General features: G+C 40.7%; 1 protein-coding gene across 1 annotated transcript; it reads left to right on the plus strand.

The window, feature by feature from the left end:
- The first annotated feature begins 867 nt into the window (after positions 1 to 867).
- Positions 868 to 25,824, plus strand: HIVEP2 (HIVEP zinc finger 2). Its single transcript, XM_065888947.1, has 6 exons — positions 868 to 6,117; positions 7,144 to 7,298; positions 14,411 to 14,586; positions 17,955 to 18,056; positions 18,835 to 19,730; positions 25,000 to 25,824. The coding sequence occupies exons 1-6, from the start codon at positions 952 to 954 to the stop codon at positions 25,822 to 25,824; spliced, it is 7,320 nt and encodes a 2,439-aa protein (XP_065745019.1). The 5' UTR covers positions 868 to 951.
- Positions 25,825 to 26,791: the final 967 nt, after the last annotated feature.

Below are 26,791 nucleotides of genomic sequence, written 5' to 3' on the forward strand. Positions count from 1 at the left end.
TACAGGCTTAGTCTAGCTCTAATCACTCCTGATCACCAATTTTAAGCTGTAAAATATATCTGTATTTTTATTAACATTACATATAATACATATAACATTTTATATTAACTGTTGTATTATATACTTATAAATTATATTGTATTATATATTTAACATATATTTTATATTAACCTATGAAATATATCTATATAGAGAAATATGTAGTACACTTAGCATGTAAGTCATAAAACTTGGTTAGAAATAGCTCTAAATTTATTTTAATGAAGCCTTTTAAAAATCTTATGATTTTATAAATAATATGTATCAAAAGTTTTCCTTTAAATGCTTTTCTGACCAAAATTAAGGGGTATTTAAAAGGATGACCAAAAGTTAAGCATTGAGGAGATTTATGCTTATGACTTAATGCTGTTTGCAATTAATAACCTTTCATTGTGGGATTAATGTAGCAACTATAAAAAGGATTTCTTGGAGTAAAAAAAATTTCAGTTTATCCAATTTCAGGCTGTTTATTTAGGAATGGTTTTGGTTTCTTGCTTGATAACTACTATGACAATCTCTTTGTGTTTCGTTTTCTTTCAGACCATTTTATCTTAGTGAAACTGGCAACTGAACTTTGCTCTAGTTGATGGGCAAAATTTCTCCTAGAATATTCATCACCCCAATTTCACCCTAGTTGAAAATATTCAAATGCCATAAGAGATCTTTATAGATTTGCACTTAGCTTTTGGATGGACATTTCTACAATGGAGAGAACTGTGTTATAGCCCTGGTCCAAGGACATTACCATCTAATGCCCATAGACTACGGTGTGGGTGTGGAAGGTTCCAAAGAGAAGGAACACTCAGCAAGTTTGCAGACACCCTGGAACATGGAAGCAAGCAAGCTTTGAAGACACTCCATGAGTCTGCACGGCTTTCAAGCGAACTAGCACTTGAGACCTTGTGTAACAAAATGGACACTGGGGACACAGCTCTAGGACAAAAAGCTACCTCAAGGTCTGGAGAAACTGATAAAGCGTCAGGTAGATGGAGACAGGAACAATCAGCTGTTATTAAGATGAGCACTTTTGGCAGTCAAGAAGGACAGCAGCAACCACAAATAGATCCTGAGCATATCGGAAACACAGCATCAGCACAACTCTTTGGTTCTGGGAAACTGGCCTCACCTGGCGAAGTGGCACAGCAAGTCACAGAGAAGCAATACCCACCGCACCGTCTGAGTCCTTATTCATGCCAACATTCACTCTCTTTCCCTCAGCACTCATTGCCACAGGGGGTCATGCACAGCAACAAGCCACATCAGAGCCTTGAAGGCCCTCCGTGGCTTTTCCCTGGCCCTTTGCCATCTGTTGCCTCCGAGGACTTATTTTCCTTTCCTATACACGGCCACAGTGGTGGTTATCCTAGAAAAAAGATTTCAAGTCTGAACCCTGCTTATAGCCAATACTCCCAGAAAAGTCTCGAACAGTCGGAAGATGCTCACAAAAAAGAGCACAAACCCAAAAAGCCCGGCAAGTACATTTGCCCTTACTGCAGCAGGGCGTGTGCCAAACCCAGCGTATTGAAAAAACACATCAGGTCCCATACTGGTGAGCGGCCATATCCATGTATACCTTGTGGTTTCTCTTTCAAGACAAAGAGCAATTTGTACAAGCACAGGAAGTCACATGCCCATGCAATTAAGGCAGGATTAGTCCCTTTCACAGAGTCAGCTGTATCTAAATTGGACCTAGAGGCCGGTTTTATTGACGTAGAAGCAGAAATACATTCAGACGGTGAACAGAGTACAGACACAGATGAGGAGAGTTCTTTGTTCGTGGAGGCTTCTGACAAAATGAGTCCCGGCCCACCCATGCCGCTGGATATCGCCAGCAGAGGTGTCTATCATGGGTCACTGGAAGAATCACTGGGCGGTCCAATGAAGGTGCCGATTTTGATTATCCCCAAAAGCGGGATTCCTTTATCTAATGAAAGCTCTCAGTATATTGGCACTGATATGCTACCAAATCCGTCTTTAAATACTAAGGCTGATGACTCTCACACAGTTAAACAGAAACTTGCACTAAGACTGTCAGAGAAAAAAGGACAAGATTCTGAGCCATCTCTAAACCTTCTGAGCCCGCACAGTAAAGGAAGCACTGACTCTGGTTACTTTTCCCGCTCAGAAAGTGCAGAGCAGCAGATAAGCCCTCCAAACACAAATGCAAAGTCTTATGAAGAAATCATCTTTGGAAAATACTGTCGGCTTAGTCCGAGAAATACACTCAGTGTTACAACCACAAGTCAGGAGCGCGCCACGATGGGTAGGAAGGGCACCATGGACTCATTACCTCACGTTAACACCAGGTTAGATGTCAAGATGTTTGAGGATCCTGTTTCACAGCTGATCCCAAGCAAGGGAGAGATCGACCCCAGTCGGACAAGCATGCTGAAATCCACTAAATTCAACAGCGAGTCAAGACAATCCCAGACTATTCCATCATCTATCAGGAATGAAGGAAAACTTTATCCAGCCAGTTTCCAAGGCAGCAGCCCAGTTCTCCTAGAAGCTCCTGTTGACTCTTCACCCCTTATTAGAAGCAACTCAATGCCAACTTCTTCAGCAACGAATTTAAGTCTTCCTCCTTCTTTGAGAGGAAGTCACTCATTTGATGAACGGATGACTGGTTCTGATGATGTGTTCTATCCAGGGACTGTAGGAATACCCCCTCAGCGCATGTTAAGAAGACAAGCGGCTTTTGAGCTGCCTTCGGTACAGGAGGGGCACGTGGAAGCAGAACACCATGGCAGGATGTCAAAGAGCATCACGGGTCCATCCTTGAAGGAAAAGAAATTGATTCCTGGGGACAGGGTTGGGTATGACTATGATGTCTGCCGGAAACCCTATAAGAAGTGGGAGGATTCGGAGACACCGAAGCAGAGCTACAGGGATGCTTCCTGCATCAGCCCCTTGAAACACGGCGGAGAGTATTTCATGGATCCCTCGGTGCCATTGCAGGGAGTGCCAACCATGTTTGGAACTACTTGTGAAAATCGAAAACGCCGGAAAGAGAAGAGTGTAGGGGACGAGGAGGACACCCCGATGATCTGCAGTAGCGTCGTCAGCACGCCCCTGGGCATCGCGACTTCAGATTTCGAGCCCAAATCGCAGATGCAGGAAGGAGCCAGGAGTGGATTCGGCCTGGCTGGACAGGAAAACCCTTCTCATGGTCACTCGGAGCGCTTTGACCCGTGTCGACCCCCGCTGCAATCTGGAAGTCCATCGCTTGGGTCAGAGGAGTCACCCGCAGCTTCTGATTCAGACAAGCCGTCAGACGGAGGGGGCAGGAAGCCTCCCGGCAATGTGATCTCTGTGATTCAGCATACGAACTCGCTGAGCCGCCCCAATTCATTTGAGAGGTCCGAGTCCGCTGAACTCGCCGCTAGCGCCCAGGAGAAAGCCTCGTCACCTTCCGAGACCTGTGACAGTGAGATCTCAGAAGCCCCGGTGAGCCCAGAGTGGGCTCCGCCCGGGGAGACCACGGAAGGCGGGGGGAAGCCATCCCCTTCGCAGCAGGTCGCGCAGCCGCCCTACCACGCGCAGCCCCGCCTCGTGCGTCAGCACAACATCCAGGTCCCCGAGATCCGCGTGACCGAGGAGCCTGACAAGCCAGAGAAGGAGGAGGCCCAGAGTAAAGAGGCAGAAAAGCCGGTGGAGGAATTTCAGTGGCCCCAGAGAAGTGAGACCCTCTCCCAGCTCCCGGCCGAGAAGCTGCCACCCAAAAAGAAGCGTTTGCGGCTCGCGGATATGGAGCACTCCTCCGGGGAATCCAGCTTTGAATCCACAGGCACCGGCCTCTCCCGCAGCCCCAGTCAAGAAAGTAACTTGTCGCACAGCTCCAGTTTCTCCATGTCTTTTGAAAGAGAAGAAACCATGAAGCTTGCGGCACCTCCCAAGCCGGATGAGTTTGGGAAGCACTCAGAGTTTTTGACGGTCCCTGCTGGTTCGTACTCGTTGTCCGTCCCCGGCCACCACCACCAAAAGGAGATGCGACGCTGCTCGTCCGAGCAGATGCCTTGTCCCCACCCAACGGAAGTCCCAGAAATTCGGAGCAAATCATTTGATTATGGGAATCTGTCCCATGCTCCGGTGGCAGGGGCGTCGGCATCCGCGTTGTCCCCATCCCGGGAGAGAAAGAAATGCTTTCTGGTGCGGCAGGCTTCTTTCAGTGGCTCTCCCGAGATCGTCCAGGGGGAGGCCGCCGCGGATCTGAGCGTAAAGCAGGAACAGCTAGAACATCTGCACGGCAGCCTCAGGGCCACGTGGCACCACGCCCCGTGCTCTGTGCTTCCTGCCCTTCAGGCAGAGGACCCAGGGAAGCAGGTGGTGGGTCCTTGTGCCCAGCTGAGCTCAGGACCACTCCACCTGGCCCAGCAACAGATCATGCACCTGGATAGTCAGGAGTCTCTGAGAAATCCCTTCATACAACCGACATCCTATATTCCAAGCAAGCACTTGACTGAACAGCCACATTTATTTCCACATCAAGAGACTCTTCCGTTCTCTCCAATCCAGAACACCTTGTTCCAGTTCCAATATCCTACCGTCTGTATGGTTCATTTCCCAGCTCAGCAGCCCCCCTGGTGGCAGGCACACTTCCCCCATCCCCTGGCTCAGCATGCTCCAAAGAGCTATGGAAAGCCTCCTTTCCAGGCAGAAGTTCACCCCAGCTACCCCTTGGAGCCTGTGGCGGAGCACACTGGAAAGAAATCCGCTGATTACGCGCACACGAAAGAGCAAACCTACCTGGGTTATTCAGGAACATCAGGGCTACACTCCAAGAACCTTCTTCCAAAGTTTCCGTCAGGGGAGAGCACCAAGTCAACAGATACTCCCTCCGAGCAGGTTCTTCAAGAAGAGTTCACCTCAGCAAACGCTGGGCCTTTACAGTCCTTACCAGGGACAGTGGTTCCTGTTAGGATCCAGACCCACGTACCGTCCTATGGGAGTGTCATGTACACAAGCATTTCTCAGATGCTTGGGCAGAACAGCCCTGCCATTGTCATATGCAAAGTCGACGAGAATGTGACCCAAAGAACACTGGTAACCAACCCGGCCATGCAAGGGATAGGATTTAACATTGCCCAGGTGTTGGGGCAGCACGCAGGCTTGGAAAAGTGCCCCATCTGGAAAGTACCTCAGACCATACCCCTTGGCTTGGAATCCTCCATCCCCTTATGTTTACCTTCCACCTCTGACAGCGTCGCCACCCTGGGAGGCAGCAAGCGGATGCTTTCTCCAGCCAGCAGCTTGGAACTCTTCATGGAAACAAAGCAGCAGAAAAGGGTCAAGGAGGAAAAGATGTATGGACAGATCGTGGAGGAGCTCAGCGCCGTGGAGCTGACCAACTCAGACATCAAAAAGGATCTCTCCCGCCCGCAGAAGCCCCAGCTGGTTCGACAGGGCTGTGCTTCTGAGCCAAAGGATGGCTTGCCATCAGCGTCATCGTCCTTCTCCTCGCTGTCCCCCTCCTCATCTCAAGACCACCCGTCCGCCAGCGTGCCCTTGAGGGAGCCCTTCCCTCCGAGCTCCAGGGCACCCGCTCTGGGGCAGAAGTCCAGTGGGCCTTCTGAAAGCAAAGAGTCCTCAGATGAGTTAGACATTGATGAGACGGCGTCTGATATGAGCATGAGCCCACAGACTTCCTCATTGCCACCCGGGGACAGTCAGCTGGAAGAGCAAGGGAAGGGCCAGAAGCTGCCTGCCGGCGTGCTGGTCCCCAGAGCATCCGACCCAAGCGGGAAAGTGGCAAATTCGACTCTTCTTTTCACGGACGTGGTAGATTTCCAGCAGATTCTGCAGTTCCCCAGTCTGCGGACAACAACGACTGTGAGTTGGTGCTTCTTGAATTATACAAAACCCAATTACGTGCAACAGGCCACCTTCAAATCCTCGGTATATGCTTCATGGTGCATTAGTTCCTGTAACCCAAACCCATCAGGATTGAACACCAAGACCACGCTGGCTCTTCTGAGGTCCAAGCAAAAAATCACCGCAGAAATTTATACCCTGGCCGCTATGCACAGGCCTGGAGCCGGCAAGCTTACGTCATCAAGTGCTTGGAAGCAGTTTGCTCAGGTAACAAATATTGTTTCTGAAAGCACTCGTGTTGTGGATTTGATTGCTGAGCAGAATACGTAGTGAAGGACGTACGGAAAAAAACATACAAGTAAAATGAAGACCAGAGCTGGGGAGGGGTCCTCTGCAAACGGGCCTTACCCATTGACCCTGAACTTAGTTATGAGGGGTCAGTACCAGTCAGTACGTAGGAAAGTACCAAGCACAAAGTATCTCCTCAGCCGGGTGCAGTGAAATTCCACCGCAGGGACTAATTCCTTCGAGTTCCTCCCCGTTCCAACCTGTGTTAGTGACCTAGCAGACCAACTTTCCTTTGAGGTGAGGACTTCAGGAAATTGTGAAATGAGGACATAGAACAGGGAGTGGACACAGGAGAGGAAAGATCAGGAAGGAGGCTGCAGGGTGTTAGAACTGAACTTTGTGAACTTCTGAGGGAGGGGTTGTTCCCATTGGCTATTGTTTTACTAAAATTTATTTTTAATATATTTCTCTCAAAACTCATTTTTCCAAGGGATTAGCAGGTTCGTTCCTACATGAACAATTATTGCCTTACATGTAGGATTATAAAAGTATTAGTAAGGGCCACTTTGGAATTTATGCTAAATTAATAAAGAAGTACATGGAGGTCTTAAACAAAAATATATAATAAATAAAATATATTTACTCACTTCAGTTACCATTTCTCTTTAATGATTTTTGAGAATATTTTCTAAACGCATAGAGATTGCTTGAATTGCTACTTCCCAAACAGAACGTGTTTTTAACATTGTTATTAGGGTTGTACAGTGTACGTGCTAGTGGGGTCTTGTTGGTTTTTTTTTTTTAACAGAATGTTGAATTTATTCTGTAGAAGCTGTCATCTTTTCTGATTTTATCCCTGTTGTCCCTTATTTTATGTAGCCAGCCTATGGCCTTTTAGCATGGAGTTTAGGCTGATTTTCAGAGATCATGGAAGAGTGGGATGTGTGCGCTTCCTCTGTGTCTTAGGGAATGCATACGAAATGATTCTCTCTTTTTGGCCTACAGATGAAACCTGATGCGACCTTTTTATTTGGCAGCAAGCTAGAAAGGAAGCTAATGGGAAATATCTTAAAGGAAAGAGGGAAAGGAGATATTCATGGAGATAAGGATATTGGATCCAAACAAGCTGAGCCCGTTCGAATTAAAATCTTTGAAGGAGGGTAAGGAAACACATGTGCAAATGTAAAGTATTCCATTAAATTCAGCATAAATGGTCCTGAGTGTCTGCATGGAAAAGTCATATCTCCTCTGGTCTGAAGCATAAAGCAAATTCCTTATTCTATACACATTTCTGAAGTCTGTCTGGTAATAGATAATGAGCTCGTGCCCTTGCTTTCATGACTTGCTTTTAATGAAAATGTCCCTATTGTATATGGTTCGAACTTCTGCCTTAAATTTTCATACCTCTAATTCAATATGAAATCGACTAAATTGCTGGACTCTTGATATTGTCCAAGTTTGTTCATTCTTTGGTATTACTTTGATAGGCATTTGTTGTGTTAGTAATGGACATATTTTTATTCTATGCTTACAAAAATGCAGTCATGCACACTCATGTATAAACCTAGAAACTAGTTTTATTTTACTGTTTTTATTATTACATAAAGTCCAGACCTTATTGGGATTTCGCCAGTCCCTTCAATACCCTCTTTCTGTTCTAGTATCCAAGCCAGGGCACCACTTCGCATTTAGTTGTCATGTTTCCCCAAACTTCTCTGGTCTGTGACAGTTTCTCTGTCTTTAGGAATTTCTTTTTAAATGTTGAATTCTGAGTTGCAGAAACTCAAGTAATAAGGTTCAATGATTTTGTTGTCTATCTAGTTAAGAAACACTGCATGTATGTGTAATGTCCAGTTTTAGATTTTGATAGAAAGGTATCTTAAATCTAGTCACAGGGGAGAAAAAGCCCAGACTTCTGCTTTAAAATTAAAAAATTTTAAAGGACGTTAACCACATTTGGGGATTGTGATGTGTCTACCTTATCTTTGCAACAGATCTATAATTGACATATTTCCATGAGCATGATTTTATTCTAATTATATTTGGAGAACAAAATAATGTTATCTGTTTGACTCTAAAATGTTGAGTGGTTGGTGATATGAAGTATCAGTTTCTCACATAAATTTACCAGTTTGGAGATGGATTATCAAAGTTGGTTCCCTGGTAAGGTTGACCCCCTTGGATGAATGCCTAGTATTGTCACCACTAAAGCCACAGCCGTTTGTAGTCATGAAGCTTGTCTCGGTATTTTTTCACATTCCTCATCTTTTAACACAAACAAGAGAAATAGAGATTTTATCTTTACAGAGACTGAGTGATCCCTGTGACTGAATCAACGCTTACACTCATCAGTCTTCTTCATAACAGCGCACTTGTACTAGATTAGTGAGACTTTCACAGTGACTGTATGATTTGGGGAGCCCATCTCCACTAACGAAGGACACAAATGAAAAAGCATATGTGAACATTTTATTGCTGTGTTTTGATGATCCAAAAGGATTGGGCCATATTTAATTTTCTCCTCATTTCATTGTCCAACGTTATGGGCTATGTCCCAATCATTCCTTTTTTTTAAAAAAACATCTTTATTGCAGTATAATTGCTTTACAATGCTGTGTTAGTTTCTGCTTTATAACAAAGTGAATCAGTTATACATATACATATATACCCATATCCCCTCCCTCTTGCGTCTCCCTCCCACCCTCCCTATCCCACCCCTCTAGGTGGTCACAAAGCACCCGAGCTGATCGCCCTGTGCTATGCGGCTGCTTCCCACAAGCTATCTATTTTACATTTGGTAGTATATATAAGTCCTCAAGTCCATTCTCTATGTCTGCATCTTTATTCCTGCCCTGCCCCTAGGTTCTTCAGAACTATATACATATATATATATATATATATATTTTTTCGATTCCATATATATGTGTTAGCATACGGTATTTGTTTTTCTGTTTCTGACTTACTTCACTCTGTATGACAGACTCTACGTCCATTCACCTCACTACAAATAACTCAATTTCGTTTCTTTTTATGGCTGAGTAATATTCCATTGTATATATGTGCCACATCTTCTTTATCCATTAATCTGTCGATGGACACTTAGGTTGCTTCCATGTCCTGGCTATTGTAAATAGAGCTACAATGAACATCGTGGTACATGACTGTTTTTGAATTATGGTTTTCTCAGGGTATATGCCCAGTAGTGGGATTGCTGTGTCATATGGTACTTCTATTTTTAGTTTTTTAAGGAACCTCCATACTTTTCTTCGTAGTGGCTGTATCAATTTACATTCCCATCAACAGTGCAAGAGGGTTCCCTTTTCTCCATACCCTCTCCAGCATTTATTGTTTGTAGATTTTTTGATGATGGCCATTCTGACTGGTGTAAGGTGATACCTCATGGTAGTTTTGATTTGCCTTTCTCTGATAATTAGTGATGTTGAGCATCCTTTCATGTGTTTGTTGGCAATCTGTATATCTTCTTTGGAGAAATGTCTATTCAGGTCTTCTGCCCATTTTGGGATTGCGTTGTTTGTTTTTTTGATATTGAGCTGCATGAGCTGCTTGTAAATTTTGGAGATTAATCCTTTGTCAGCTACTTCATTTGCAAATATCTTCTCCCATTCTGAGGGTTGTCTTTTCATCTTGTTTATGGTTTCCACTGCTGTGCAAAAGCTTTGAAGTTTCATTAGGTCCCATTTGTTTACTTTTGTTTTTATTTCCATTTATCTAGGAGGTGGGTCAAAAAGGATCTTACTGTGATTTATGCCATAGAGTGTTCTGCCTATGTTTTCCTCTAAGAGTTTGATAGTATCTGGCCTTACATTTAGATCTTTAATCCATTTTGAGTTTATTTTTGTGTATGGTGTTAGGGAGTGTTCTAATTTTACTCTTTTCCATGTAGCTGTCCAGTTTTCCCGGCACCACCTATGGAGGAGGCTGTCTTTTCTCCATTGTATATTCTTCCCTCCTTTATCAAAAATAAAGTGACCATATGTGCGTGGGTTTATCTCTGGGCTTTCTATCCTGTTCCTTTGATCTATATTTCTGTTTTTGTGCCAGTACCATGCTGTCTTGATTACTGTAGCTTTGTAGAATAGTCTGAAGTCTGGGGGCCTGATTCCTCCAGCTCCATTTTTCTTCCTCAAGATTGGTTTGGCTATTCGGAGTCTTTTGTGTTTCCATAGAAATTGTGAAATATTTTGTTCTACTTCTGTGAAAAATGCCATTGGTAGTTTGATAGGGATTGCATTGAATCTGTAGATTGCTTTGGGTAGTATAGTCATTTTCACAATGTTGATTCTTCCAGTCCAAGAACATGGTATCTCTCTCCATCCGTTTGTATTATCTTTAATTTCTTTCATCAGTGTCATATAGTTTTCTGCATACAGGTCTTTTGTCTCCTTAGTCAGGTTTATTCCTAGGTATTTTATTCTTTTTGTTGCAATGGTAAATGGGGTGTTTCCTTAATTTCTCTTTCAAATTTTTCATCATTAGTGTATAGGAATGCAAGAGATTTCTGTGCATTAATTTTGTGTTCTTTACCAAATTCATTGATTAGCTTTTGAACTTTACCAAATTCATTGATTTGAACTTTACCAAATTCATTGATTAGCTCTAGTAGTTTTCTGGTAGCATCTCTAGGATTCTCTATGTATAGTATCATGTCGTCTGCAAACAGTGGCACCTTTACTTCTTCTTTTCTGATTTGGATTCCTTTTATTTCTTTTTCTTCTCTGATTGCTGTGGCTAAAACTTCCAAAACTATGTTGAATAATAGTGGTGAGAGTGGGCAACCTTTTCTTGTTCCTGATCTTAGTGGAAATGGTTTCCGTTTTTCACCATTGAGAATGATGTTGGCTGTGGGTTTGTCATGTATGGCCTTTATTTTGTTGAGGTAAGTTCCCTCTATGCCTACTTTCTAGAGGGTTTTTATCATAAATGGGTGTTGAATTTTGTCAAAAGCTTTTTCTGCATCTATTGAGATGATCATATGGTTTTTATCCTTCAATTTGTTAATATGGTGTATCACATTGATTGATTTGCATATATTGAAGAATCCTTGCATTCCTGGGGTAAACCCCACTTGATCATGGTGGATGATCCTTTTAATGTGCTGTTGGATTCTGTTTGCTAGTATTTTGTTGAGGATTTTTGCATCTATGTTCATCAGTGATATTGGCCTGTAGTTTTCTTTCTTTGTGACATCTTTGTCTGGTTTTGGTATCAGGGTGATGGTGGCCTCATAGAATGAGTTTGGGGGTATTCCTCCCTCTGCTGTATTTTGGAAGAGTTTGAGAAGGATAGGTGTTAGCTCTTCTCTAAATGTTTGATAGAATTCACCTGTGAAGCCATCTGGTCCTGGGCTTTTGTTTGTTGGAGGATTTTTAATCACAGTCTCAGTTTCAGTGCTTGTGATTGGTCTGTTTATATTTTCTATTTCTTCCTGGTTCAGTTTCAGGAGGTTGTGCTTTTCTAAGAATTTGTCCTTTTCTTCCAGGTTTTCCATTTTATTGGTGTATAGTTGCTTGTAGTAATCTCTCATGATCCTTTGTATTTCTGCAGTGTCAGTTATTACTTCTCCTTTTTCATTTCTAATTCTATTGATTTGAGTCTTCTCCCTTTTTTTCTTGATGAGTCTGCCTAATGGTTTGTCAATTTTATCTTCTCAAAGAAGCAGCTTTTAGTTTTATTGATCTTTGCTATTGTTTCCTTCATTTCTTTTTCATTTATTTCTGATCTGATCTTTATGATTTCTTTCCTTCTGCTAAATTTGGGGTTTTTTTCTTCTTCTTCTTCTTCTTTCTCTAATTGCTTTAGGTGTAAGGTTAGGTTGTTTATTTGAGATCTTTCTTGTTTCTTGAGGTAAGATTGTATTGCTATAAACTTCCCTCTTAGAACTGCTTTTGCTGCCTCCCATAGGTTTTGGGTCATCATGTTTTCATTGTCATTTGTTTCTAGGTATTTTTTCATCTCCTCTTTGATTTCTTCAGTGATCTCTTGGTTATTAAGCAGTGTATTGTTTAGCCTCCATGTGTTTGTATATTTTACAGATTCTTTCCTATAATTGATATCATTCCTTAATCTGTGATCCATCTTCTGCCTGGTGGTAATCATCTGTTTATTCCAAGAAGTGTGTTACCACCTCTTATTTTGCCAATTGCAAAGTGATAAGTTCAAAAAAAAAAGTATTACTGACCAAATTTTTAAGTGTATATGTTTCTTATTACTATTTAATTCATAGACAGTAATTTAATTAAACATACCTTTTAATTATTTTTTTAAATCCATTAATTCTTTTTTTCCTTTTAATTTTTAAATTTTATTTTATTTTTTTTTTATACAGCAGGTTCTTATTAGTCATCAATTTTATACACATCAGTGTATACATGTCAATTCCAATCGCCCAATTCATCATATCTTTTAATTATTTTTTCAAAATCCATTAATTCTTGTATCAAGTAAATTCATGGGTCTGCAGAACTGTTGAAGGGTAAATATTTTATTTGTGCAGACTTTTCTAATATGGTTATATTTTATACAAAATTTACTCTGTTTTCATTCTGGAAGCAAGTTAATCAGCTGAGACTTTAAAATAGTGTTATTTGAAGATAATACATTGTACATCAAGTACAATGATGGGCCTGGGCCACAGTAAGCTTAAAGTACCCTTTCCTGAAGAAAAGTTGCTTTCTATAAAATTATTTGTTTTATTCTATATTCCTTAGGTAATTTCATCCTAAGGTAATTTCATCCTTAGGTAATTTCATGCCCTAAGTTTGGGGCAGAGAATAGTCATATTAAAAGATGAAAGATATTTTGCATCTTTAAGTTCTTTTCTTCTTTATTACAAAAGATAATGTGAGATGAAAGACAAAGTTCAAAATCGTTTTGAAGAAAAAGTTGACTTTGGAAATTCCTTGTCCCTAAATGGGAAAGATTTAAAGGAGCAGAAAGCATGCAAAACTGACTATTCATATTTCTGATACTAGTCACTTCTCACCTGGATTGGTACTGAACAAAAGATAATCTTAAGATTAAATAATATCCATAGCAGAGTGGATATTTAAATATGTTGGATGGATTTTCTCTCTTAAATATTCTTCAGTGGATTTGACAAATGAATTTGAACTTGCTTTTACTTCTGATGATAGATTAGCTAGAACAAAATAGAGAAGTTTGCAATGCTCTTAGAATGTAAGATGAAACGAAACAAAACTGTAAATCTAGTGCCTTTAAGTCAGTCCACACTGAGTTAAGGCATTTTGTAGGTCACTTTACCTTTTGAAGTTATAAAAAGAGCCCTTTGAAAGGAATATCTTCCCAAGAATGACATTAGACCCATAATTCTAGCCTGAGATTTAAGAGATAATGGTATTCATTGAGTTATTCAGTAGAATGCTGCTATCCTGTATGATAGGTCATGTTTCCCTGTATTCTAAACAAAATGTGATGGGTGGTGAGCACTAGATAGGTTTCTTCCATTGATAATTACAGTGAATACCTAAGACTTTGCTCATCTAACTGATTTAATTAAACTAGAGGGCCTCATTTATCCTTTCAAACTTCTCTATTAAATCGTTCCAGAAACGAATGCAAATTTGATTGAAAAATAGAAAGTCTAGTTTTCATTATGTAACAGTACCTTCCAGAAGCCACTTGAAATTTAGACTTCACTTTAGTACAGATTCATGGTCCTTGAGAAGAGCAGATCAAATCTGTAGGCAACAGTTGGTGAGCTCAGCTCAGCCTGTGTAAGCTAGAAATTTCTGACTCTCGTGCCAGGATTGTAAAAATAGAGTAGAAACTTGCAATGAAGAATTCTATAATCAGTCATATTTATTCTAGCAAATTCAGAGGGGTATGCACATCTTAGATGATGGAATATTAGCAAATGATATGTGATGATTTAAATATGCTAGTATAACTTTTTGGATGTTTCTTGGCCAGAGGCAGTGAGGTGCACAGCTCTGCAACTCTTTGAGGCTTATATAAGCCCATTGAACATCTGTACGGAGTCCATATATTTACACTTCATAGAAGAGCCAATTCCGTTTTGAACTCCATATAGAAAAAAATTCCCTTTTATTTACAATGCCAAATCTGTTCTTTCAGGACTTTACTGCATAGATTTCACAGGCTTTGTAGAAATAAAGTTAAATAATTGTAAAAGTCCCTCCTAAAAATTTGTCTTGCAAATGATTAGCTTTTGGTTTGACGTATAACGTGCAAAAGTATTTGGAAACACACTGTATTTTCCCTTTTTTAACAGGTATAAGTCAAATGAAGATTATGTATATGTCAGAGGACGTGGACGTGGAAAGTACATTTGTGAAGAATGTGGAATTCGCTGTAAGAAACCGAGCATGCTCAAAAAGCATATCCGCACTCATACTGATGTCCGGCCTTATGTATGCAAGTTATGTAATTTTGCCTTCAAAACAAAAGGTACAGGTCTGATTTTTCTTTCTTTTTTTTTTTTAGAGGAAAAACACTTTTTTTAATGGCTGCTCCAGATTCTGAATACTATTTTATAACCGTCATCGACAATTAGTTGGTTTTCTTTGTGAAAATGTGACCCCACAAAATGTATTTTCCTCTTCCTGTTAAGTGGTCTGAGGATGTACATGAGACAGTGAGGCTCCTTTTATGACCTAAGTAAGAGCTACAGACTTAGGTCCAGGCTAGTTGTCTCGAAGGAAGTGGCTAAGAATTGCCTGGATAGCTATTACCTCATGTTGGAAATGTTATGTGGTCTAGAGAATCTTTGCACCGCTATTGAAATACTGCAGGGAGATAATCCATGCCATGGCATTAGAAAAGCAAGGCGGCAGCCGGAAAGAAAACATGTGCCCATGGTCAGTTTCAAGATTATAAATGATGTAGAGACCCGCGGACTCCCCGGTGGGCCCCTCCATCCACACTTGCATTAATTATGCATAGAAATTTGATAGCTTGTATTCTGTGTATTTATCAGCATGGAGACAATTTCTTACTCTCAGGCCATGGCTATTAATCTCATAAAACTAAGACTTGCCTTGAAATGATATTCTCTTTTTTTAAAAAATATCTGTTTTTAGAAGGTAGATTTATATGAAAATATTTTATACTAAAAGGTTACTTCAATTATATTTCTATCATTTTATAAAATTATGAAAATGTTTATAAACCCAGTGTTCTCAGAATACAAACAGTAGTGAATTAGAGGTGGATGACTTCTGTAGAAGTATGTTTTACTATTTACTGTAGAAGTACTAATGAATCCTCTAGACACACCCTTACTAACCTCACACTAACATTTTCCAATGTTTTAACTTTAGATTTGCATGCCAATTAATCTGCTCCACTACCCATCAAGAAAAATAAATATCAAATAAAATAATCTTTGGTAGAGAAATGTGTACCTATTTTCTCTTATACACAAAATCCTAAATTGTCTTTATTCGTTTGTCAGAAGTAAAAATGTGTAGCCTCTCAACGTATCTGTTTCTTCTTTATTAAAAAGATATTTATATTATAAGTATGCCTCTTTGTAAGCCAGAAAGAGGGGGAGGGAGTGTTCATTTGCATTTCAAAGGAGATAAACATAAGGTCCTTTAAATACCATCCACTTTTGCACAATCAAGACCTTTTATGTAGAACTTCACTGAGAGACTCCCTAGGACGTAAGAAAATATAAACTTTGGTTTTAGGAAATAATGCAAATTCGCCAGTCATTACAACTGATATTCCCTGGGCATATGAGTTAACTGTAGGTATAGCCGCATGAAACACTGCGTGAAGAAACGTCACATAGCTATTTCTTTTCACCCAAATTAAATTTGGCTTTGAACCATCGTCTTGGAGTTTTAGCAGGAAATAATTGTTTCTTGGTCATTACTGGAGTTTCCTTGTCACCCTTCGGGAATATACAAATGTCTTGGAATCTTAAAAAGAGCAGATCATCCTGGGAAACCCCTCGTCCGCCAGTTTTCACTTCCGGCTGAAGTGCTTGTTGTCATGTCATCTGAGCACAGAATCAGAGCACACTTGTAGGACTGGTACCTCCTCTGTGCCTGTGTCACTTCTCCAGGTGCCCTTTCCTGCCATCCTGCTCCCCTCTCTTTGCTATAATCCTTCATATGTTCAAGACTTTAATAAGCCAAAGTCAGGGTGGGGTTGTTTCTGAGCCCTATTTCTAACTACAAAACTACCCTGAGGATGAGAACGCAAAGCCTCACTGCCTACTTGAAACGAGTGGAAAGAAAAATATAGAAGAAGAAACACATACTGAGCTCTAAATAAACTATCTTGACATACCTAACATCTACATATGTCCACATACTCAGATCACTTGCACCCTTACAGAAGCAGATGATTTCCATTAATTTATAGACATATTTAATTAATTTACAGATTTTAGAATTCTTGATGATGTATCTATAAAAATTGTTTAGATCTTTAGAAAAATTGTAGATATAGTTTTTTTGATAAAAAAGAGCAGTAAGGGCCAGGACATATTTCTATGTTTGGAGTTACCAAAATACCACATAAAATTTGTAGGTATATAAGCAATAAGCCAAATGTTAAGTAAAAAATAAAATAATATAAATAAAATAATAAACAACAGTGCCCCAGTTTAGAGTTGTGGCTCCTATATTACATTAATAGTAAGCTAAACACTCTTACAAGGGGAATAAACTATTTCAGCAGGCTGAGTTTCCATCTAGATTCAATGAGCCTACTCTTAAAAATAAAGCATTTGCTGCTATGTTACTAAAGCAGCGTCAAAGCGCAAAGATAATAATATGGCCCTTACAGCTGAATTACTTCCTGGATCTCTTTTGATAAGTTATATATATGACATGGAATAATATAATTTCATAGATCCTAAATCAGAGGTGATTGGATCAGTGTTTTCATAATTTCTCACATTCCATATAGCAATTATATAAATCTATAGAAATACACATATGTACTTAGGTACACGTATAACTGTATAGCCAGCGCTTCATATCTGTGAATGCTGAACCTGCGGATATGGAGGGCCAATTGTACTACACCATTTTACATAAGGGACAATTGTGTATGTCTTATCATCATCATAATACATATTTGACATAAAATTCTTTCTTTTTTCGTAGAACAGTGGGAGTTTCAAGATAAATAAGAAAGGAATTTTGCTGCTCCAGAACTTTAGAAGCTGCTGTCATAAACTTTGCTGATATATGCCAGATGGATAGATGCTAAATACTGAGACTAATGCTTCCTATAAGTAGTTAGCTAAGTATTTGTATGGATCTTTGCATTCATTTACAGGATTGGCCCCAACATTAGTTTGCATATATTTTTTCTTCTGACAAGTGAGGATCCTGTGAGTTTAATCTATATCTGATCAATGCCAGAAGGTCTGGGGTCTGGTGGATATGTTGATGACAATATTTCATTCTGAAGTTGCTCAGAGAGGTGTGACCCAGCTTGTGCCATCCTGGTTATATGGAGTCCAAGGAGGTGGGCCCAACTGGGCCAAAGATATTAGATCCCTTCTCAGCCAGGAAAGCCTGGGATTCCCAGTTGTACTTGAGCCTACTCTTGAAAAGCTGTGACCCTAGACTTCGACAAGTCTTCTAGAATGCAGAAAACCTGAGATTGGGCTGAAGCTGTCTGGGGTTAACATCTTCAGAAGCCCAATTGTTCCTCTTAAGTTTGAGACAAGGGGGTAGGGGCGAGAAACAAATCTTTATTATCTCAAGTCAGTTCATTTCACACTGAATTTTGCAGCAATCATCACATTTTGGTAACCAATTCATTGCTCTTTTTTTGGCTGTATTTTCCAGGAAACCTAACGAAGCATATGAAATCTAAAGCACACATGAAGAAATGCCTGGAGTTGGGGGTCTCAATGACATCAGTGGATGATACCGAGACCGAGGAAGCAGGTATTTCATACTTTAGTTGACTGAACTCTTTACTGTGCATGCTGGAGCTTTGTGGCCAAGGTGGTAAAATAAATTTAGGTATTTAAAAAAGATACTGATCACATTTCATTTTACTAAATACTAAATACAGAAAAGAAGTCTGACACATTGAGTTGCTTGAAACTTACTGAGAAGAAATGCATTTCAGTTCTGGCTGAGGAGGTTGAAAGGCCTTACTATGGAAATACTTCTATCTAGAACCATAAAGGAGATCTAATTGCACCTAAGTTGTGATGGTGATTTAAAGTGTATGAAACCTTTTGGGAAACTTGGAAAGCATTTTGTCTTACTTTTCCTATTAAGAGGAAATCTAGTAGTAAAAAGAATCCATCAGTAACCTCAATAGAAAACCTGAGGGTCAGCTGGGCCTCGTGAGGTCTTATACCTGTAGAGACAAGTCTTGCTTCTCTTTTTCCTCTAATACCATCATTAACAACATTGCATACCCATTTATTGAGGGTTTTCTACGAGTGGTATGACGCCTGAGTTATAAGGTCCTACTATGGAGTCCGTATTACAGGGTGGAGATGAAACCAGATAGGTACATAAAAAAAAAAAACAAGAACCAATCTAGAGTCACAGAGGTATGTGCCCATGTGTGTTATAGGAATTCAGAGATACGACTGTCTCTAAGGGCTGGAGGGTTGAGGAAAGCTTTTGGAAAGAGATGGGGCCTAAATTAGCTCCTAACCTTCGTATTTGGATCTTGATCTTCACTCTCTTTGTTCAATTGCTTCAGAAACGATGGAAGATTTGCACAAAGCGGCTGAGAAGCATAGCATGTCCAGCATTTCAGCTGATCATCAGTTCTCAGATGCTGAAGAATCGGATGGTGAGGATGGAGATGATAATGATGATGATGATGAAGATGATGATGACTTTGATGACCAAGGAGATCTGACACCAAAAACAAGATCAAGAAGCACCAGTCCCCAGCCTCCTAGATTCTCCTCCTTACCTGTGAATGTTGGCGCCGTGCCCCATGGGGTTCCTTCTGATAGCTCCCTGGGGCATTCTTCATTGATCAGCTATTTGGTTACTTTGCCAAGTATTCAGGTTACTCAGCTTATGACACCAAGTGACTCATGTGAAGATACTCCAATGACAGAATACCAGAGATTATTCCAGGGCAAAAGTACAGACTCGGAACCAGACAAAGACAGGTTAGACATCCCTAGTTGTATGGATGAAGAATGCATGCTGTCTTCAGAGCCGAGTTCCTCCCCAAGGGACTTCTCACCCTCCAGCCACCATTCCTCACCAGGATATGATTCTTCACCCTGTCGAGATAATTCACCAAAGAGGTATCTGATACCCAAAGGAGATTTGTCACCCAGAAGACATTTATCACCTAGGAGAGATGTATCGCCCATGAGACATCTTTCACCAAGAAAGGAAGCTGCCTTGAGAAGAGAGATATCACAAGGAGATGTTTCACCAAGAAGGCATCTGTCCCCAAGGAGGCCAGTGTCACCTGGGAAAGAGATCACGGCCAGAAGAGACCTCTCTCCCAGAAGAGAGAGAAGATACATGACCACCATAAGAGCACCATCTCCCAGAAGGGCTTTATACCACAACCCACCGTTGTCCATGGGACAGTATTTGCAAGCAGAGCCAATTGTATTGGGGCCTCCTGTAAGTATAATTAGCTTTCTCTTTCTAGTATATAAGTCCAAGCACATTGGAGTCTCTTGATGACACACTAGTGTGAAATGTATTATGACATGGGTCTCTTTCATGGGGAGGAGTAAACTTGGTTACTGAAAATAGAAGGAAGACATTTTTATTGCATGCTATTGTCAGTAACATGTCTGTGGTATTATCCCAAGTGTAGTATTACATCAGAGAAGAGCATTTCCAGCTGGTAACAGGGGCGATCTTTCTAAATGCTTTCTAAACCTAACTCATTATTGACAGGAGTTGAAACCTTTGCATGAGTAGAAAAGGTGAAGTCTTTGGAATCGCATGGCTGCCGAGACAGACATTCTCAGGGACATTTAGGTGTCATTTATGTAACTCTTTGCCAGATAAGGATTCTGATTCAGGCATTAGCATTGACTTTCAAGCAAAAAAAATATTTTAAAATAAACTCATTACTTTGCCCACAGTGAGTGGACATGTGAAACCAGTGAGGGATCGGAAGAGGGGAGAATGAACCCCTTGGTATGTTTATAAATGAAAGGCATGAACATGTATGCTTTGCTTCCTGGTACCACCACTTCCCGCTACTGAGTGCCCTTGTAAAGTGAGATCTTGAGCCCGCAGAGAATGGGGAGTTGGGAAAGCTAAGGGAGAAAGCATCAGAGGCGATTTCTATGGTATGCCCTCATTATAGATTAAGATAACAACAGCAGCAATCATGGATGAAATTTAGGCAGTGGGCTTATGCAAATCCATAGAAAAGCACCTGCCCTGCCTCATTCCACCAGCGTGGTAGACCTTGATGTCTCTTTCAGCTTGTGTAGGGTTTTAAAAAATGAATGAAGCAGGCACCTAGCGTAGACAGAGGAATGATACCTTTGGAGTTTGGCCGCTTTAAGTGTGCTTTTTGTTTCCTGGGCTCTGTTCTTTGCCATTCTCCTTTTGCTCTGGATTTCCATCATGTGGGTCGGCACTGTGCTTCACAGCCAAAGGAAGCACTGCCAGCTCCCAGCTCTACCGTCTTATCATTGCCCTAGTGGTCGCCTTCCTCCCTCTCATCACCTTTCCTCCACCCTGAATTAGATGCTTAGGTTGTCATTTTTGAACTTTAGGAAAACTCCCTGCTGCATTCCACTCCCCTGCCCCCAGCACCCTCTGTTTACAAGCCCGCCACCTGCTTAGTCTTCATGGTTCAACTACTGCGGAAACGTGTGTAGCTATCAGGACTATTTGTAACTATTTGTCAAACAAATAAATTAACAAGCTAAGAAAAAGAGGGACATTTCCACAGGTTTTTTGCGTCTTGGTGGTGCTAAGTAGAAAGCAGGGCTCTTCTGAAGTTCATGCTATTGCAGCGTGAATAGAGTGAGAAACGCCTCCGATACCAGGATACCACATCCAGCGTGTAAAATGCTTTTTCTGGTATAGACCCAATGATGCTGGTGAAGTGTGTGAGATGAGGCTCTCCTGTTCCTGATCAACTACAGCCGCAAAAAATAACCCTTTGGTGCCAACACACTATTGTTATTAAAAAATAATAGCAACTCGCAGCCAACTTGGGCAAAGGAAGTGAAGGAGTAGACTGAAGGACTTCACCTAATTTTTAGATCTATGGCCAGAAGGTTGTTGTTGGAAGGAGATTGGTTTTTATTAGTCATTGACTTTGCACCAGTTTTTTTTTTTAATACCAATTCACCTGGATACTTAATATTATTGTTGAACTTTACCATTTATGAAGCCCAACTGTTGAGCCTTTGGTCTATTACCCAGTTTAATTCTCTGTAGAGGATTCTTAGCAGGCTGCTTTGTTCATGCGATAGAAAGGAATAGACCTTGGAATCCTCCCTGAGGATCCTCCCCAAGCAGAGACACTTGGTCTCGAACGCTTCCTGTTTGATGCTTTACCACACCTTTTTGGAGGGGCTGCAGAGGGTTTTCACCTTTCTATGATGTACGGACAAGATTTTCATTGCCAGAGCAAAGAAGAATCAATGATCCTATGAGAAGTACGTCTCCCGATTGCTGTAGTAGATGAGTGCTTCCCCCTCTCTATTATTTTGGAATAACCCTAAAAATAATTCTTTTTGATGGAAATTCTATTAGCAATACCTTGTTGTGTAACATTGACCAAGGGCTCACAGGGCAGTGACCGTGGCATGAAAGGACCCTGTAGTCCAGTGTGGCAGGCTCATAACCTGGTTCAGTCTGGAGTGGTAGGTCCCAGGGAGCAGGTTTGGAGGAGGTGATATGCAGTCACTGAGATTCTAGTATCCTGCTGTTTCCTCCCTAATGCCCTCCGGTTAGTGTTAATTTTAAGACAGATGATAGATAGGTAGATGTGTGATAGATAGAAAGGTAGATAGATAAACAATAGAATGGGAAAGAGAGAGAGGGAGGAAGGAAGAGAGGAAGAGAGAAAAGAGTTTTTTATTCATTCATTCAGTAAATATTTTTTGAGGGTTTATCATATGTGGCTCAAGGATGAAAAAATTGCACAGTTTCTGGCCTCATCTTTTTTAAACAAAAAGTTTTCCTTTTCCATTTTTAAAGTTTTGGTAGATAGACAGCAAGGAGACAAAGAAAGTGTGTCCTGGTCCTCGGTACAGTGTCCGTGAACATTGTCTAGTAAAAGTGTGGTCCTACGGTTCCATCCCTTTTGCTCTCTGTGTGATCTTGAACAAGTCAATTAACCTCTTGGCCACAGTTTCTTAATCTGTTTGTGGCAGTCAGGGGGCTGGGCCAAGCAGATTTCTGTCCTTGAAAGAACTTGCCATTCAGCTCTAAGGAATGCAGTGAGCTGACAGCCTCCAGCTGTTCATACCTTCAGGCTAGGCCTCCATTTTCAAGCCAAGGTCACATTCTCCCCTGCAGCCCCCAGTCAATGGCTGAGCCTGGATCAGCCCCAGCTGACCACCTGCTTCCTCTTCCCATTACCTTCCCATACATTAACTCCCCGCTCCCCCATCACCACCCCCAGCTGAACCTCTTGCACCCCTACCTCCTTCTGAGCCTTTGCTTCCAGAGGACCTAGTGACACTGTTGAAAAGATGAGTGGGGTAAATATCTGGTACATGGGGTATACGGATAGATATACACACACACATGCATGCACTTAACACAACCCACACATGCATTCATTATTCATCTTTCCGTATCGAGATTTTTAAGTAAGATGGGAGTGTGTTCACGATAATTACAATGATAAGGTCCAAGTTATGAGAACAGTGTTGCAAATGGAGTAAAAATTAGAGTAGAAAAATCTTCTTGAGAGTTTATTTGGAGGGTGAAGAAAGGGTCAATTCAAGGACAGAGGATATGTGGAAAAGGCTGGCAGTATTTGGAGCCATGGAAGTGGTTACATGATAGGAATTGTACTTGCGCACTTGCCTCTGTGACCATAATCATTTAATTTCTGGTCAGTAAAGGTCTGACTGTAACACTTTTACTCTTAACACAAAATTCTGTTGGCTCTTGAACATGTTGAATACCTCCTACTTTTAGAGGACAGTTCACCACTCCCTTTGTTAGGCTTGACTCAGAGATCTCATGAAATGGGACAGCTGTGTCTCTGGCTGCCTCACAGACCCCCATTCTGATTAGGTGTATGCAGTGGACATCACAGAATAGCAATCAAAAGCAAAATGGAAAAATAGCCAAGCTACATTTCGTTTTAAACTTTGAATCTGTGATAATCGTGATTAAAAGAAGATTCATTTGGTTAGCTTCAAAGGTCATTATTGTAGGCATTATGTTCTTCCACCTTACGTGGTGATAGATGAAGGAAACACGCCTTTTTTCTAAACCAGAGCAAGTACAAGAGGCATTTTTTTTTTTGGTAGCATTTAAATGATTCTTTCCCATACCATAAAATTCTCCCCTTACCTAGCTTATGAGATGCTTGTGGTTATAGGGTTGATGATTACATGATTTCTCCTGCACTTTCAGCACAGGTCATTTGTTTTTGGCTTGAATAAGGTGAAGCCCAGAACAGGGTAAGGGCCAAGCCTGGTACAGAGTAGCAGAGACGATGCATAACTTCTCGTTCTTGAGCTGGTCTCACGATCCAAATAGAACTCGATGAATCATTAATGGTATAGAGCATATCTTGAATTTTAGAACTGAAACATCCTTGAAATGAGTTAGAGCATTTTTGGGTCTCTCCTGATTACTACCGTATTTGCCACATTTGTATCTCTCTGATTTTAAGTTCTCAAAAAACGTAAAAATAAAACTACAGTGAGTCTCTTTTAGATGACGATTCATTAAAAGAATGAGTCTCGGCAACTGAAACCTCATCATCTCGTCAAAACCTGATAATCTCACAGTATTAAGTTGGGTTTTGCTACAGAAACAATTATACAAAATAAGTTCTCCATTTTCAGGACTGGGACGATAAAATCTGGAATACTGGCCCCCAATTTTAAGTGTCTTAATCCATTAATTGCCAAGAAGATATTTAAGTGGAAATAGTAGTATAAACAGAAGAATTAAAACACAGTCATCTTTGGTTCCCGGCTGTGTAGTTGAATGCAAGTTGTAACGATTTGAAATATTTAATATTAACTACTTTGATGCATAGTTTCCATACTAAATCTGGCCTTGAATTAAGATTTGATGGAGAAGCTGTGCTGATCTTCTGCCTCGATGTCTCCTGAGCAGGAATTTGTTCCTTTAGACCAATGCTTTGCACATTGGAGTAACCAGTTTGTGTTATCACCACCATTTTGTCATCTGTTCTGTAGAAATCTAAAAAAAAAAAAAAAAAAAAAAAAAGAAGCAAGCTAATTTTCAGACTTGTCACTCCATTTCTATTCATCAACACTTAAGAAAAATATTAAAAATCTGCCATGTAAACAGATGGTAATCTTTTAACTTCCTTTTGAATTAAAAAATCTATTATTAGTGTTTTTTGGCTCAGTAAAGTGTTTTTGGTAATTATCCATTATTTTCTTTTCATTCCATCTTATGAACAAAACAGAGCTGGAACATGTCTCTGTACCTAGTGGAGAAAACACATTGCATGATTTATTACACTGCTGTTTAACAGCAAAGGCAACTTTTCACAGACCCACCGCCTCATTCAAGAATCCTAAAAGACCGCTGAGAAATTCTCTTTTGTCTTGAGAAATAAAAAATGGATAAAAAGATTAGGGAGTCTCCACGTGTCTTGAAAGAATGAGTGAGTGAGTGAATGAATGAAACAGCTTGACCTAAGCGTGAAGCGTGATGGGTCCTAAGCGTTGTGCTCTGTTTCCCGATGCAGAATTTAAGAAGAGGATTACCTCAGGTTCCTTACTTCAGTCTCTATGGAGACCAAGAAGGTGCTTATGAACATCCAGGCTCCAGCCTTTTCCCTGAGGGTCCTAATGACTATGTCTTCAGTCATCTTCCACTCCACTCTCAGCAGCAAGTGCGAGCTCCTATCCCCATGGTGCCAGTTGGTGGGATCCAAATGGTTCACTCCATGCCGCTGGCCCTTTCCGGTTTACACCCTCCACCCACATTGCCTCTGCCAATGGAGGGCTCTGAGGAGAAGAGAGGAGCTTCAGGGGACTCCTTCGCCAAGGATCCCTACGTGGTTCCTAAGCAGCACGAGAAGCGACCTCCTCACGCTCTGCAGTCATCTGGTCCACCTAGCACACCCTCCTCTCCTCGGCTACTGATGAAACAGAGCACTTCAGAAGACAGCCTGAATGCAACAGAGCGGGAACAGGAGGAAAACATACAGACTTGCACAAAAGCCATCGCCTCCCTCCGGATTGCCACGGAAGAGGCCGCTCTGCTGGGGGCAGACCAGCCAGCTCGGGGGCAGGCGCCCCATCAGAAACCCTTGGAAAGTGCACATGTTAGCATTAGACACTTTAGTGGACCTGAGCCAGGTCAGCCCTGTACCTCAGCCACCCACCCTGACTTGCATGATGGTGAAAAGGACAATTTTGGTACATCACAGACTGCATTCGCTCACTCCACGTTTTACAGCAAGAGTTGTCTGGATGACAAACAGTCGGGCTTTCAAGGCAGCAAAGAATTACCCTCAAGCACAGAGGAAGGCAAGGAACCTTCGTCGGAAAAGAGTCAACTACATTGATCTAAGATGCATGGAGACTTTCATTTCCACATTTTCCCCTTTGTTTTTTGTTTTTCTAGACATAGAGGTAATCAAGTTTATAGCATGCCTGTCCTAAGTTACAGTAGTTTGCTATTATATATACTTTTGTTATATCAGAAGAATTAGGTAAATTAACAAGTCATCATGAGCCTGACCAAAACAAAATTTGAAATTAACCTATTGGGTCTGGTACTTTTAAAATTGTACAGATGTTTGTGCCTTTTCTTTACTTTGCTTATATTCTTATAAGCATTTTTTAGCAGTAATTTGTACATATTTTAGAATTTGTGTATCTGCTTTGTAATAAATGTAATTTCTTTCCTTTTTTGGACACTTGGATCTAAATGATGTAAAGCAAAACAGCATCAATATATATGTGAGGTTGCACTAAAACATATTTTTATATGATTAAAACTGAACAGCTTTTATGTACAGCTCTGATTCTGTAATACTAATATTTATTTACTTTGTTTCATAAATTGTACATTTTTTCTTAATGTTGTGGATTGCTTTTCTATGTGAAGCATGGGATTTACTGTTGCGTAACTAGAACAAAAATGTATATTGTAAACAAGATATTTAAACTAGAGTATCTTATTCTGCACTTATGCATTAGTTTAAAAAAAAGATAAAGGATGTATCAGTCAGTTCTTAACTCTTGTAAATTTTTTTGTCTCTTGTTTGCTGGATTGACTATAACTTAAGTGCTGATTGTGATTTTAAACTGATAGGACCGTAAAGCATTAAAGTAAACAATGTGCTATTGTGAGTTTTTTCAAAGCTTTATAAATCAGTTATAAATAATATTAAAAGTATTTGGTCTTATGTGAACATGTTGATCTATATACTCATCTAAATATATGGGAAAACATTCCGCCCCATGTAAATATGTACAAGTGCATCACTGGTACAATTTTATGTAACTCAGTTGGACACTAGGTTGCCA

Source organism: Phocoena phocoena, chromosome 12, assembly GCF_963924675.1.
Source record: "Phocoena phocoena chromosome 12, mPhoPho1.1, whole genome shotgun sequence".
NCBI classification, from domain to species: domain Eukaryota; kingdom Metazoa; phylum Chordata; class Mammalia; order Artiodactyla; family Phocoenidae; genus Phocoena; species Phocoena phocoena.